The 15,396-nt window shown below is 46.8% G+C and overlaps 1 protein-coding gene across 6 annotated transcripts in view; it reads right to left on the bottom strand.

The window, feature by feature from the left end:
* The window catches only part of WNK2 (WNK lysine deficient protein kinase 2), a 148,111-nt gene that overhangs the window by 103,809 nt on the left and 28,906 nt on the right, over window positions 1–15,396 (bottom strand). For all 6 annotated transcript variants that reach the window (XM_061200632.1, XM_061200630.1, XM_061200628.1 and 3 more), the window contains exons 3-4: window positions 1,857–2,029; window positions 1,403–1,623 (exon numbers count right to left, since the gene is read on the bottom strand). In XM_061200632.1, coding sequence (XP_061056615.1) covers window positions 1,403–1,623; window positions 1,857–2,029 — 394 coding nt within the window. The remainder of the gene's footprint in view (window positions 1–1,402; window positions 1,624–1,856; window positions 2,030–15,396) is intronic.

The following is a 15,396-nucleotide window of genomic DNA, read 5'->3' on the forward strand; positions in this document are numbered from 1 at the left end:
TCCTGGCGGATCCCCCACCTTACCACAGACACCCCCCCACTCAGCTGAGGCCCCTTGCTGAGGCCAGGGCCTTGCTGTCCAGGGCCTATTTAGATGCGTTAATCAGCCCCCATTTACAATGAGTGTGGAGCCTCGTGGGCTCCAGCTGAGCAAAAGGTGGGGTGACCGGGGACCCCCATGAAATCAGGCACCCTTTGTGCGGCTCACTGTGCCTCCTGGAAACACCCAGGCTTCATCGCACCCCAACAACTGGAAAGTCCATTTCCAAGAGGGAAAAGAGGCACCAAGGAAACCCCCACTTCCAAGGCCAAATCTGCAAAACCTGCCTGGAAACCTCCAGCAGCTCACAGGCCTGGGGGTGTGTCCCACAGCTAGACCCTCACCTGCTCCACCTATTTCACAGATAGGGAACTGAGGCCTGGGTCAACCCCTTGCCCTACCACTCAGCTTCCCTGTTCAGCCGGAGGCCCCATGTCCACAGGGCACCCCCAGTGGCCACCCTGCCCCAGATGTCACATTTCAAACCCACTACCCTGCCAGAGAAGTTTCCAAATTCCCACCGGTTTCATTTTCCACAAACAGGCCAAGTTCTGTCTCCAACCATACAGCAAAACCATGAACTCGCAAAGCCCTGAATCACCCTCTCATTCTGCTTATGTGGGAAGAAGCCCTCACATCATGGCACGCAGGACAGCCTCTCCCAATCCCACCTGATCCAAGCTTCCAGAGCCACATCCTGGAGCCACCTGACCCTGCAGCACACTGGCACTTTCCAGACATCTTGAACCCCGTAAATGGCTGCCCCACAGTCCCTCCAAGCACTCTCTTTGCAAAGCCTGGAGGGGCTCCCACCGGGCCTGGTGGACACATAGTGCCCACAGTGTATCAGGACCACACCAGGACCTCACACGGGGCTGTCACGAGCTGCAGACCATCTCCTCATGGCAACTACAGCAACAGAGCGGCTTCTCAGAGGAGGACAAGAAATGCAGAGGCAGGAATGGCCAGCAGATTGCCATCCACATGGAATCCCTCAGCCCCCATGCCCCACACGCTCACTCTGTGCCCCAAAGTACCCCAAGGGCTCCTTTCTGTGGGCCTCAGGGCCTGGGGCACCCTACCCACCCCCCAGCCCACTGAAGCCAGCTCCAGCCTCACTGACCACAAAGTCCCCACATCCCTCTGTCCTCCGGACCTCCTTCCCACTCCCAAGTACCCACAGCACCAACAGCCCCTTGGTGCCAGTCGGCCTCACCACCCAAGGGACAGAGCCAAGGGACTCACAGGGCATCCAGGGCTGCAGCCTGGCACAGGGGCACAGGAAGGGAGCAGAACTAGCGCACCTCACTCTTGCAGGACGGTGACCCCGAGGGGTGGGGAGGTGCCCTGGAGACGGGCTTACCTATCACACTCTTGGCAAAGGATGCTCTCTTGAGGGTGGCCAGGCCCAAGTCGCCAATCTTCACAGACCCTGTGGGTCCGGTGATAAAGATGTTGTCGCACTTGAGGTCCCGATGGATGATGGGGGGCGTCCTGGTGTGCAGGAACAGCAGGCCCTTCAGGATCTGCCGGCACCAGCTGCGCAGGACCTTGGGCTTCATCACCTTGAACCGCTTCAGGTACCTGCGGGTGGGGGTGCGGCTCACCGACGGCTCGTGTGGGGAAGGGGCTTCCAATTGCTGGGGGCTGTGTATTTATCACCCAAACAGGGGCACTTCTGAGAGAGGGGTGCTGGCCACACCAGCCAGGACCACCCCAAGCAGATAGGAGGCCTGGGGCCTCAGCCATCGCGACTCTCGAGCCCTGGGTCAAGCCCACCCCGAGGCCCCGGCTGGCTGGGCAGGTGGCACGCTCACGTCTTCAGCGTCCCCGAGGTCATCAGTTCAGTCACCAGCACGATGCACCGCTTCCCCCTGGCACTGGACTCCCAGAAGTCATAGAAGCGCACAATGTTGGGGTGCTGCAGGCCCTTCAGCATCTCGGCCTCCTCCTTGAACCGCTGCCTCTCCAGTTTGGTGAGCTTCCGGTCCTAGGGAGAAACACACACAGGCTGAGAGGGACGCCCTGCGCAGCCTCAGGCAGAGGCCTTCCAGGGAGCCAGGGCCAGGAATCTGCCAGGCCACTCGCTCGTCTCCTTACACACAGAGCACAGCAGATGGAAAGGACTAGACATCTAGGGTCGAGGGAAGTCTGACCCAAGTCCTTCCCCTCTTTATCCACAGAGAGCAGAGCAGGCCTCTGACTTAGAAAGCCGGCACAAGTTGCTCCTGGTTCTCCAGCATCTGCAACATCAGACCCTGAAGCCTCATTGATCCTGAATGAGCTCCTCCTTGCTCAAAAAGGGCTGAGGCAAAATGGTCTCCGGGAACCAGAGACACCTCCAAAACCCACACTGCAATACTCATGAGCTTTTCCCCTAAAAACAGCTCTGAAACCTTGCTCCCTCCACACCTACTTACTGAGTATTATTAAAAGAAAGAAGCGGGCTTCCCTGGTGGCGCAGTGGTTGAGAATCTGCCTGCTAATGCAGGGGACACGGGTTCGAGCCCTGGTCTGGGAAGATCCCACATGCCACGGAGCAACTGGGCCCGTGAGCCACAACTACTGAGCCTGCGCGTCTGGAGCCTGTGCTCCGCAACAAGAGAGGCCGCGATAGTGAGAGGCCCGCGCACCGCGATGAAGAGTGGCCCCCGCTTGCCACAACTAGAGAAAGCCCTCGCACAGAAACGAAGACCCAACACAGCTAAAAATAAATTAATTAATTTAAAAAAAAAAAAAGAAAGAAAGAAGCATCCGTTTACTTCTAATTTACACATAACTTTGAGAATATGTTCACAACCACAGCAGATGACAACCAGAAAATCAGGAGATGCTGACAAGAGACAAGAGACAAGAACAGAGAAGAAGAGCAGAGGCCCAGCCATGCCCGCATCAGTGCTAGAGGACATGGCAGACACACTTCCTGGGGCCTGGGAACACCTGCACCCTGAGCACTAAGCTGGACGTTAAGTTTAAGCGGGGAACTATAACACCACCATCAAAGTACTAGGAGCCACCTCTGGGGTGTCGCCCATAAGTGTGCTCCAGCCACATCTCTGGAGGAAGACCACTGACACCCGCAGCACATTCCAACACCGCAAGCACCTTGCTTGTCCCCACCCCATCTGCTCCAGCATTTCCCTGACCCCCATCCATCACCAACCTTGCCCCCTGCCTCATCCCGCCCCTGCAGCCTAGATCCTGGCCCTTCCCTTCCCAAAACCTTCCAAAGGATTCCCACCTCAGAGCACTCAGAGCTCTGTTGTTTTCAACTTCAACTCATGGATGAATCTTACCTCTAGGGACCCCAGCACGGCCTTCTCCCCAAGCCTGAGTGTGTACCCCCAGTGTCACCTCCATCACGGCCCAATCAGCCCACAAAGCCCACGCCTTCACCCTCCCACCAGGAGGACTCTCAGAAAGAAACATAAATACAAATGAACACAGAACGTCAAGTTTTGAGGCGTTCTAGGAAGACAGAAATGGATAAATCTGGACAAATGGAGGGAGAAATCAGAGCTGAAAAAATCACAGGCCAAAACCCCTCGGGTCCTTTGAAAGACCTCAGAGGACATCAAGCCAGACTCCAACCAATCCAAAGAGAAGAGGAGGGCCCTGGAATCATGACGAGATCAGCTGGTTAAGGAATTCTATCCCAAGTGGCACTGTAGCCATTAGGCATTCTCCCTCCCACCAGGCCCACCCCAACAAACCCTCATCAGACACTCCACGCACAAGTGGGACTGGACGGCATAATCACCAACAGAGCAAAGATACACCAAGACTGATCCCAGAAAAACAAATAATTCAGGGACAAAAGCGACTTCAAAAAAAAAATCTAGTTCATGTCCTCATAAGGATCCAAGAGGCTGACACACATAAATAAGAGCAGCTTCTACTTAAAAAGAAACAATCAAGGAAGAGCTTTTGCAAATTAAAGCTCCATACTTTAAGAATAAGATATTCTGTAATCTAATGAAACACTAAATACAAAAAAGTAACCATTTAACCAAGACAATAACATGGTAACATGTTCTACTCATCAAAGGTGATGCTTTGTTTTAGAAAATAAGTCAAGCCACCAACGTATTTTCAATACGTGTATTTGACATGGGAGTTACATCTAGAATACAGATGGAACTCCCATACCTCAACAATAAAGACATGAACAGCAAAGTCACAAAAGAAGATGAAGAAACGGTCAATAAGCACATGAAAACATGCTCAGCATCATGAGTCACCAGGAAAATGCCAATTACAAGCACAAGATACCACTTCACACCCACCAGAAGGGCTAAAATAAAAAGATGGATCATTCCAACCACTGGGCATCTGAGAGCAGCTGGGCTCCCTCTGGGCACACAGCTGTTGGAAGTGCAAGCTGGTACAAGCCTCAGTGAGCCCTTGGCAGGTTCACCCCTGCTCTAGATCCAGCCACTCCCCTCCAAGGTAACCACCTCAAAACAAAGGATTGAGAGCTGCTCCATTCATAATATCTCCCAAACTCCAGAAAAGGCAGAACTCACACGTGGGGGTGAAACCAGAACAAGGGCTTGCCTCTTTGGTGGGGGAAGATGCAGGAGCTGAGAACCTGGGGAGGTGTGGGGGGACGACGGGAACACTCTACATTATAACAGAGGACAAGGGTTACACCTTCGCATGCATCTGTCAAAGCTCATCAGCTATACACTTAAGATCTGTGTTTCATTATGTGTAAGTTATACCTCCATTTTTCAAATGTAAAAAATAAAGTGAAAGCATCCGAAAACCAAATGAGAGAAATAGAAGAAAAACATCAAGAGACATGAAAGAACCAGCTGGAAGTCCTAACAACAAGGAACAGGAGTTATAAGAGCAGAAAACAGATATCAAGAAGGAGGAAGATAGCAGAATAGCATTTCCCTGAGCTAAAAGAAGAACTATTTAGAATAAAAGCATGTGCCGAGGCCAGGTCAGAGTAAATGAAAAATGACCCACCTCCAGTCTCATTCCAGCAAAAGTGAGATTCCCAAAGACTGAGATCAAGTTCTACCTGCTGAGGAACACCCAGACAGGCACCCAGTCTCACCGGCAACACTGGCAACATCCTCAACGTGCCGGCTCAAACCTGGAATTCTATCACCAGCCAAAGGGACATCAAACCACGAGGCCCAAAGACTTATTCTCAGACACTCGAGAACCCAAAGGTTACTTCCCAGCACCCTAGGTGAAACAGCTACTGGAAGTGTTTCTGCAAAACACAGAACAACACAGAAGGGAACTTGGTGAAGCCAACTCCACTGGCCCACAATGGATGACTGAACTTGGCTGCACCAGGAGAAGGAAACCAGAAAGGACGTGGGGTTGCCCCACTGCGCCACTCCCTGCCCCAACAGACAGCTTTGGACGATGACATTTCAGTTATATTTCAGTTACTAGACCTTCCAATGGTCTAGTCACTGATTCTAGAGGAAACTCACAGGATTATCTATAGTTATAACAAAAATTGTTTCTGCCAATATTTCAGCATCAACCAACAGCAAAGTTAAAGATTTCATTATATTATAGTTCGGAGCAAAAGGTTCATGTTATAAATAACATAACTAACAAAGCTAACATATGTGCCCTGCATATGCTATAGTTTTCGTTTTTAGATGCCAGCTAAACAGGATAAATCCAAGACTTGAGTATAAGACAAAAGTCAGCTCTTTAATGACAGCGCCTCTTGGAGCTGGGCTGGGTGTGGAGGTGGGAGGGAGCAGACCTTATTTTATGTTCTAAGCCACTGTGCTATTTTTAACTAGGTGACACACTGCTTGATAATTTAAAAGGTCAGTTGGCATGTCCTCAGAGAACTGCCCAGAGCCGCTGCAGTGTGCTGCCCAGCGTCCCCCTCTCAGAGCTGGCCGGGGTCCTTTTCACTGTTTGTTGATTGTTGGCTGGCCCCATTAGCTCAGTGACTCCATGGAGGCAGGACCACCCCAGTGACTGATGCATCATCACTCTTTATGGGGTGAATTCAGTAATTGATGTGCTGGGGGCTCAAGTCATGAATCAGGATAGGAAGAGAGCACCTGATCCCTTTGAGAACCCCAAATCCTGCCTGAGTCAGGCTGTTCTTGAGGTCTGGTGTTGAGTGGTGGGCTCTGGCTGCTCACAGAGTATCGCTATGGGACAGTTCACCCCCACTACACAGGGAGGTGAGTTCTCTTAGACCAGCCTTCCTCCCGCCAGGTCCCTGGTGGTGGATAAATTATTGGTAAACTATTTATTGGGTAAAGATGGCGAGAGTCAATCAGATTATAAAGGATAAAAGCATTATGGGACAATGCTGGCTCTTGTCTCCTATAGGGAAAAGGTCCAGCCAGTCACGGATGGCACCCTCGGAGTGGGGACAGGGAGGACGGGTGGCCAAGGTGGTTAGACGAAGAAAGCCCTGGGTCCGACAGGCCCTCCCAGGCCACCCAGGGACCAGCTCTGCCCAACACCACCACCAGTGAGGGCTGAAGCCATTAGACCCAGATGGCCACACTGTCTGCTCACAGGGGATTCTGCAACCATCTCCTTTCCCCAGGCAAAGCCCAACCAACCCCATGATGAGCAGAGCTGCCCGGCGGCCCTGAGTCCTGCCAGGGAAAGGCAGGATCCACACACACAGTACAGAGACGGGACATGAGTAGCTGGGAGAGAATGCCCAGAACAGCCAGAGTCCTGGGGGTGGCAACTTGGACCTCTCTCCAACCCCATTTGGTCATAAAACAAAAGAAAGCCTCAAGCGTCTTTGTTGAGAACAGTCCCATGTACAGGGAATCACTCCAGGACAGGGGCTCTGGGGACAGAGTGGGCCCAAGGGTGGGGGTCACTGGCCCTACCTAGTGTCTCTGCACACTCTAGGCCCCGGATTCCATTGGTGGGAAGAGCCTTCCCAAGTCTAGAGGATCTGACCCAGGCTCAACCTGCTGCAGAGCTGGCCCATTCCTCACCACTCTTTCACCATGAAGCAGAGAGAAGGGGCAGAGTCTGGGGTCCAGGTAGGTGCACAGGGAGTGGAGATGTCAGTGGAGAAGAGGATGTTTGGTCCACAACTCCTGCTTCTGGCAAGGGTCGTGTACCTCTCTCAGTCACCAGATGGTCACTGAGGCTCTGGGCATGCAGGAAAGGGCTGTGGACAATCTCAGGGGGGAAGGGAGTGGCAGGCAACAGATAAATACACAATTACACTGCACCAAAAAACAGAGGAAAGGGATAGGTGGGTGGGCCAGCTAGGGGCACTCCTGAGCCAGAGAACACCCCCATGGCTTGGGGAGAAGGGCAGCCCCCACCTACCCAGGGCACTGTCAGGGTAGGGATCCCAGGAAGAAGCATCCTGTATGAGGGAGTGAGGTCCCAGGAAGAGTGGGCTGATTGTGGTTTATGTCAGCACCGGGGCTGGCGGCTGCAGGGGCAGCAGGCAGGTGGCTCACTGGGGATATCCTGACCTCTCTCAAGAGCTGAGCTCCACAAAGTGAGCAAAGGAGAGCTCTGGACAAAGGGTACTATCTCATGCTTTGGGTTGTGACCTGTTCCCTTTAATATTTAGTGTGGTTTTTCTGGAAGATAAAGGTTATTTTATTTTCTTTCATTTTTTTAATTTAACATCTTTATTGGAATATAATTGCTTGACAATGTTGTGTTAATTTCTGCTGTACAACAAAGTGAACCAGCTATATGTATACATATACCCCCATATCCCCACCCTCTTGCATCTCCCTCCCACCCTCCCTATCCCACTCCTCTACGTGGTCACAAAGCACCAGGCTGATCTCCCAGTGCTATGCGGATGCTTTCCACTAGCTACCTATTTTACATTTGGTAGGGTATATAGGTCAATGGTCCTCTCTCACTTCGTCCCAGCTTACCCTTCCCCCTCCCCATATCCTCAGGTCCATTCTCTACGTCTACGTCTTTATTCCTGTCCTGCCCCTAGGTTCATCAGAACAATTTTTTTTAATAATTCCATATATATGTGTTAGCATATGGTATTTGTTTTTCTCTTGCTGACTTACTTCACTCTGTATGACAGACTCTAGGTCCAGACACCTCACTACAAATAACTCAATTTTGTTTCTTTTTATGGCTGAGTAATATTCCATTGTATGTATGTGCCACATCTTCTTTATCCATTCATCTGTCGATGGACATTTAGGTTGCTTCCATGTCCTGGCTATTGTAAATAGTGCTGCAATGAACATTGTGGTACATGACTCTTTTTGAATTATGGTTTTCTCAGGGTATATGCCCAGTAGTGGGACTGCTGGGTCATATGGTAGTTCTATTTTTAGTTTTTTAAGGAAACTCCATACTGTTCTCCATAGTGGCTGTATCAATTTACATTCCCACGAACATGCAAGAGGGTTCCCTTTTCTCCACACCCTCTCAAGCATTTATTCTTTGTACTTTTTTTTTTTGGTAGATTTTTTTGATGATGCCCATTCTGACCGGTGTGAGGTGATACCTCATTGTGGTTTTGACTTGCATTTCTCTAATGATTAGTGATGTTGAGCATCCTTTCATGTGTTTGTTGGCAATCTGTATATCTTCTTTGGAGAAATGTCTATGTAGGTCTTCTGCCTATTTTTGCGTTGGGTTGTTTGTTTCTTTAGTATTGAGCTGCATGAGCTGTTTGTATATGTTGGAGATTAATCCTTTGTCAGTTGCTTCGTTTGCAAATATTTTCTCCCATTCTGAGGGTTGTCTTTTCGTCTTTTTTATGGTTTCCTTTGTTGTGCAAAAGCGTTTAAGTTTTATTCGGTCCAATTTGTTTATTTTTGTTTTTATTTCCATTTCTCTAGGAGGTAGGTCAAAAAGGATCTTGCTGTGATTTATGTCAAAGAGGGTTCTTCCTACGATTTCCTCTAGGAGTTTTATACTGTCTGACCTTACATTTAGGTCTTTAATCCATTTTGAGTTTATTTTTGTGTACGGTGTTAGGGAGTGTTCTAATTTCATTCTTTTACATGTAGCTGTCCAGTTTTCCCAGCACCACTTATTGAAGAGGCTGCCTTTTCTCCATTGTATATTCTTGCCTCCTTTATCAAAAATAAGGTGACCATATATGAGTGGGTTTATCTCTGGGCTTTCTATCCTGTTCCACTGATATATATTCCTGTTTTTGTGCTAGTACCATACCGTCTTGATTACCGGAGCTTTGTATGTAGTCTGAAGTCAGGGAGCCTGATTCCTCCACCTCCGTTTTTTTCCCTCAAGACTGCTTTGGCTATTCGGGGTCTTTTCTGTCTCCACACAAATTTTAAGATGATTTGTTCTAGTTCCGTAAAAAATGCCATTGGTAATTTGATAGGGATTGCATTGAATCTGTAGATTGCTTTGGGTAGTATAGTCATTTTCACAGTATTGATTCTTCCAATCCAAGAACATGGTATATCTCTCCATCTGTTTGTATCATCTTTAATTTCTTTCATCAGTGTCTTATAGTTTTCTGCATACAGGTCTTTTGTCTCCTTAGGCAGGTTTATTCCTACGTATTTTACTCTTTTTGTTGCAATGGTAAATGGGAGTGTTCCCTTAATTTCTCTTTCACATTTTTCATCATTAGTGTTTAGGAATGCAAGAGATTTCTGTGCATTAATTTTGTATCCTGCTACTTTACCAAATTCATTGATTAGTTCTAGTAGTTTTCTGGTAGCACCTTTAGGGTTCTCTATGTATAGTATCATGTCATCTGCAAACAGTGACAGCTTTACTTCTTCTTTTCAAATTTGGATTCCTTTTATTTCTTTTTCTTCTCTGATTGCTGTGGCTAAAACTTCCAAAATTATGTTGAATAATAGTGGTGAGAATGGACAACCTTGTCTTTCTCCTGATCTTAAGAGGAAATGGTTTCAGTTTTTCACTACTGAGAAAGATGTTGGCTGTGGGTTTGTCATATATGGCCTTTATTATGTTGAGGTAAATTCCCTCTATGCCTACTTTCTGGAGAATTTTTAACATAAATGGGTGTTGAATTTTGTCAAAAGCTTTTTCTGCATCTATTGAGATTATCATATGGTTTTTATCCTTCAATTTGTTAATATGGTGTATCACACTGATAGATTTGCATATATTGAAGAATCCTCGCATTCCTGGGATAAAACCCACTTGATCATGGTGTATGATCCTTTTTCTTTTTTTAATTTATTTATTTATTTATTTTTGGCTGTGTTGGGTCTTCATTGCTGTGCATGGGCTTTCTCTAGTTGCGGTGAGTGGGGGCTACTCCTCGTTGCAGTGCGAGGGCTTCTCATTGTCGTGGCTTCGCTTGTTGCAGAGCACAGGCTCTACGTGCGCAGACTTCAGTTGTTGTGGCACACGGGCTTAGTTGCTCTGTGTCATGGGGGATCTTCCAGGGTCAGGGCTCGAACCTGTGTCCCTTGCAAAGGCAGGCAGATTCTTAACCACTGCGCCACCAGGGATGCCAGGTGTATGATCCTTTTAATGTGCTGTTGGATTCTGTTTGCTAGTATTTTGTTGACGATTTTTGTACCTATGTTCATCAGTGATATTGGCCTGTAGTTTTCTTTTTTTGTGACATCTTTGTCTGGTTTTGGTATCAGGGTGATGATGGCCTCATAGAATGAGTTGGGGAGTGTTACTCCCTCTGCTATATTTTGGAAGAGTTTGAGAAGGATAGGTGTTAGCTCTTCTCTAAATGTTTGATAGAATTCACCTGTGAAGCCATCTGGTCCTGGGCTTTTGTTTGTCGGAAGATTTTTAATCACAGTTTCAATTTCAGTGCTTGTGATTCATCTGTTTATGTTTTCTATTTCTTCCTGGTTCAGTCTCGGAAGGTTGTGCTTTTCTAAGAATTTGTCCATTTCTTCCAGGTTATCCATTTTATTGGCATATGGTTGCTTGCAGTAATCTCTCACGATTCTTTGTATTTCTGCAGTGTCAGTTGTTACTTCTTTTTCATTTCTACTTCTGTTGATTTGAGTCTTCTCCCTTTTTTTCCTGATGAGTCTGGCTAAAAGTTTACAAGTTTTGTTTATCTTCTCAAAGAACCAGCTTTTAATTTTACTGATCTTTGCTATTGTTTCCTTCATTTCTTTTTCATTTATTCCTGTTCTGATCTGTATGATTTCTTTCCTTCTGCTAACTTTGGGGGTTTTTTTGTTCTTCTTTCTCTAATTGCTTTAGGTGTAAGGTTAGTTTATTTATTTGAGATGTTTCTTGTTTCTTGAGGTAGGATTGTATTGCTATAAACTTCCCCTTAGAACTGCTTTTGCTGCATCCCACAGGTTTTGGGTCGTAGTGTTTTCATTGTCATTTGTTTCTAGGTATTTTTTTATTTCCTCTTTGATTTCTTCAGTGATCGCTTGCTTATTTAGTAGCATACTGTTTAGCCTCCATGTGTTTGTTTTTACAGTTTTTTTCCCTGTAATTGATATCTAGTCTCACAGCGTTGTGGTCGGAAAAGATACTTGATATGATTTCAATTTTCTTAAATTTACCAAGGCTTGATCTGTGACCCAAGATATGATCTATCCTGGAGAATGTTCCATGAGCACTTGAGAAGAAAGTGTATTCTGTTGTTTTTGGATGGAAAGTCCTATAAATATCAATTAAGTCAATCTTGTTTAATGTGTCATTTAAAGCTTGTGTTTCCTTATTTATTTTCATTTTGGATGCTCTGTCCATTGGTGAATGTGGGGTGTTAAAGTCCCCTACTATGATTGTGTTACTGTCGACTAGCCCTTTTATGGCTATTAGCATTTCCCTTATGTATTGAGGTGCTCCTATGTTGGGTGCATAAATATTTACAATTGTTATATATTCTTCTTGGATTGATCCCTTGATCATTATGTAGTGTCCTTCTTTGTCTCTTGTAATAGTCTTTATTTTAAAGTCTATTTTGTCTGATATGAGAATTGCTACTCCAGCTTTTGTTTGATTTCCATTTGCAAGGAATATCTTTTTCCATCCCCTCACTTTCAGTCTGTATGTGTCCCTAGGTCCGAAGTGGGTCTCCTGTAGACAGCCTATATACGGGTCTTGTTTTTGTATCCATTCAGCTAGTCTATGTCTTTTGGTTGGAGCATTTAATCCATTTACATTTAAGGTAATTATCGATATGCATGCTCCTATTATCACTTTCTTAATTGTTTTGGGTTTGTTTTTGTAGGTCTTTTCCTTCTCTTGTGTTTCCTGCCTAGAGAAGTTCCTTTAGCATTTGTTGTAAAGCTGATTTGGTGGTGCTGAATTCTCTTAGCTTTTGCTTGTCTCTAAAGGTTTTAATTTCTCCGACAAATGAAATGATATCCTTGCTGGGTAGAGTAATCTTGGTTGTAGGTTTTTCCCTTTCATCACTTTAAATATGTCCTGCCACTCCCTTCTGGCTTGCAGAGTTTCTGCTGAAAGATCGGCTGTTAACCTTATGGAGATTCCCTTGTATGTTATTTGTTGCTTTTCCCTTGCTGCTTTTAATATCTTTTCTTTGTATTTAATTTTTGATAGTTGGCTTAATATGTGTCTTGGCGTGTTTCTCCTTGGATTTATCCTGTATGGGACTCTCTGCGCTTCCTGGACTTGACCGACTATTTCCTTTCCCATGTTCGGGAAGTTTTTGACTATAATCTCTTCAAATAGTTTCTCAGACCCTTTCTTTTTCTCTTTGTCTTCTGGGACCCCTATAATTTGAATGTTGGTGTGTTTAATGTTGTCTTAGAGGTCTCTGAGACTGTCCTCAATTCTTTTCATTCTTTTTTCTTTATTCTGCTCTGCGGTAGTTATTTCCACTATTTATCTTCCACGTCACTTATCCGTTCTTCTGCCTCAGTTATTCTGCTATTGATTCCTTCTAAAGAATTTTTAATTTCATTTATTGTGGTGTTCATCATTGCTCTTTAGTTCTTCTAGATCCTTGTTAAACGTTTCTTGTATTTTCTGCATTCTACATCCAAGATTTTGGATCATCTTTACTATCATTACTCTGGATTCTTTTTCAGGTAGACTGCCTATTTCCTCTTCATTTGTTTGGTCTGGTGGGTTTTTACCTTGCTCCTTCATATGCTGCGTATTTCTTTGTCTTCTCATTTTGCTTAACGTACAGTGTTTGGGGGTCTCCTTTTCGCAGGCTGCAGATTCATAGTTCCCATTGTTTTTGGTGTCTGCCCCCAGTGGGTAAGGTTGGTTCAGTGGCTTGTGTAGGCTTTCCGGTGGAGGGGACTGGTGCCTGTGTTCTGGTGGGTGGTGCTGGATCTTGTCTTTCTGGTGGGCAGGGCCACGCCCAGTGGTGTGTTTTGGGGTGTCTGTGAACTTAGTATGATTTTAGGCAGCCTCTCTGCTAATGCGTGGGGCTGTGTTCCTGTCTTGCTAGTTGTTTGGTATGGGGTGTCCAGCACTGGAGCTTGCTGGCTGTTAGGTAGAGCTGGGTCTTAGCGTTGAGATGGAGGTCTCTGAGAGAGCTCTCGCCAATTAATATTATGTGGGGCCGGGAGGTCTCTGGTGGGCCAATATCCTGAACTTGGCTCTCCCACCTCAGAGGCTCAGGCCTGACACCAGGCCAGAGCACCAAGACCCTTTCAGCCACACGGCTCAGAAGCAAAGGGAGAAAAAAGGAAAGAAAAAGAAATAATAAATTTAAAAAATAAAAATAAGATTATAAAAATTTTAAAAATTATTAAAATAAAAAAAAATTCAGGTATTCCACAGATGCAGGGCACATCAAGTTGACTGTGGGGATTTAATCCACTGCTCCTGAGGCTGCGTGGAGAAATTTCCATTTCTCTTCTTTGTTCGCACAGCTCCTGGGGTTCAGCTTTGGTTTTGGCCCCACCTCTGCATGTAGGTCGCCCTCAGGCATCTGTTCCCAACCCAGACAGGAAGGGGTTAAAGCAGCGGCTGATTAGGGGGCTCTTGCTCACTCATGCCGGTGAGAGGGAGGGGTACAGTAGTTATAATCGGAATGCGGGCGACCCTGCAGCAGAGAGGCCAGCAAGACGTTGCAACAGCCTGAGGCGTGCCATGAGTTCTCCCAGGGAAGTTGTCTCTGGATCACGGGAGCCTGGCAGTGGCATGCTGCACAGGCTCCCAGGGGGGTGTGGATAGTGACCTGTGCTTGCACACAGGATTCTTAGTGGCTGCAGCAGCAGCGTTAGCGTTTTGTGCCCGTCTCTGGGGTCCGAGCTGATAGCCACAGCTCACGCCCATCTCTGGAGCTCGTTTAGGCGGTGCTCTGAATCCCCTCTCCTGGCGCACTCTGAAACAATGGTGTCTTGCCTCTTAGGCAGGTCCAGACTTTTTCCCGGACTCCCTCCTGGCTAGCTGTTGTGCACTAGCCCCCTTCAGGCTGTGTTCACTCAGCCAACCCCAGTCCTCTCCCTGGGATCTGACCTCCGAAGCCTGAGCCTCAGCTCCCAGCCCCCTCCCACCATGGCAGGTGAGCAGACAAGCCTCTCAGGCTGGTAAGTGCTGGTCAGCACTGATCCTCTGTGCGGGAATCTCTCCGCTTTGCTCTCTGCGCCCCTACTGCTGTGCTCTCCTCCCTGGCTCCAAAGCTTCCCCACCCACCCACCCCCCCCACCCCCGCCCCCACCAGTGAAGGGGCTTCCTAGTGTGTGGAAACTTTTCCTCCTTCACAGCTCCCTCCCAGAGGTGCAGGTCCCGTCCCTATTCTTTTGTCTCTGTTTTTTGTTTTTTCTTTTTTCTTTTGCCCTGCCCAGGTATGTGGGGAGTTTCTTGCCTTTCGGGAAGTCTCAGGTCTTGTGTCAGCATTCAGTAGGTGTTCTGTAGGAGTTGTTCCACATGTATATGTATTTTTGATGTATTTGTTGGGAGGAAGGTGATCTCCCCATCTTACTCCTCCGTCATCTTGAAGGCTCCCCCCTTACTGTAGTTTTAAAAATAAATTCACTTCTTTTAAACTCAAGTGCTCTCCTTAGCCACATCTAAGCAATAAAATATGTGAACTCACAGAAGAGGGAAGTATGCTTTTTCTAATTCATTTTAAAACAAAGGCATCAGAGAGCATGTACTCTAGAGCAAGAGCTCACACCTCTCCATTCTTTGATCAAAGAATACAGTTTTCCTTTGCTTCTGAAAAAATAAAAAATAAAAAAATAAAAGATAAACTGAACTAAACTAAAATAAAAAAAAAAATAAAGGCATCATTATTAAAGTGTAAAGTCCTCCTACCGCTGCCTTAAGATGGTATCCCACTTCTGAGGAAGCGTAGACGCAACATGAAGGGTCTATGGAGTCACAGAAAAAGGAAGATCCCACTGGGCACGGGCTGAGAGTAAAATCTCAGGGGACACCCAGGTCAGGGAGGGTCAGGCACTCCAACACTCACACATTCTTTGTCATGGGTGCCAACAAGCTTGTAATTCCCTGAGGAGGAAA

Source organism: Eubalaena glacialis, chromosome 9 (assembly GCF_028564815.1).
Source record: "Eubalaena glacialis isolate mEubGla1 chromosome 9, mEubGla1.1.hap2.+ XY, whole genome shotgun sequence".
NCBI classification, from domain to species: domain Eukaryota; kingdom Metazoa; phylum Chordata; class Mammalia; order Artiodactyla; family Balaenidae; genus Eubalaena; species Eubalaena glacialis.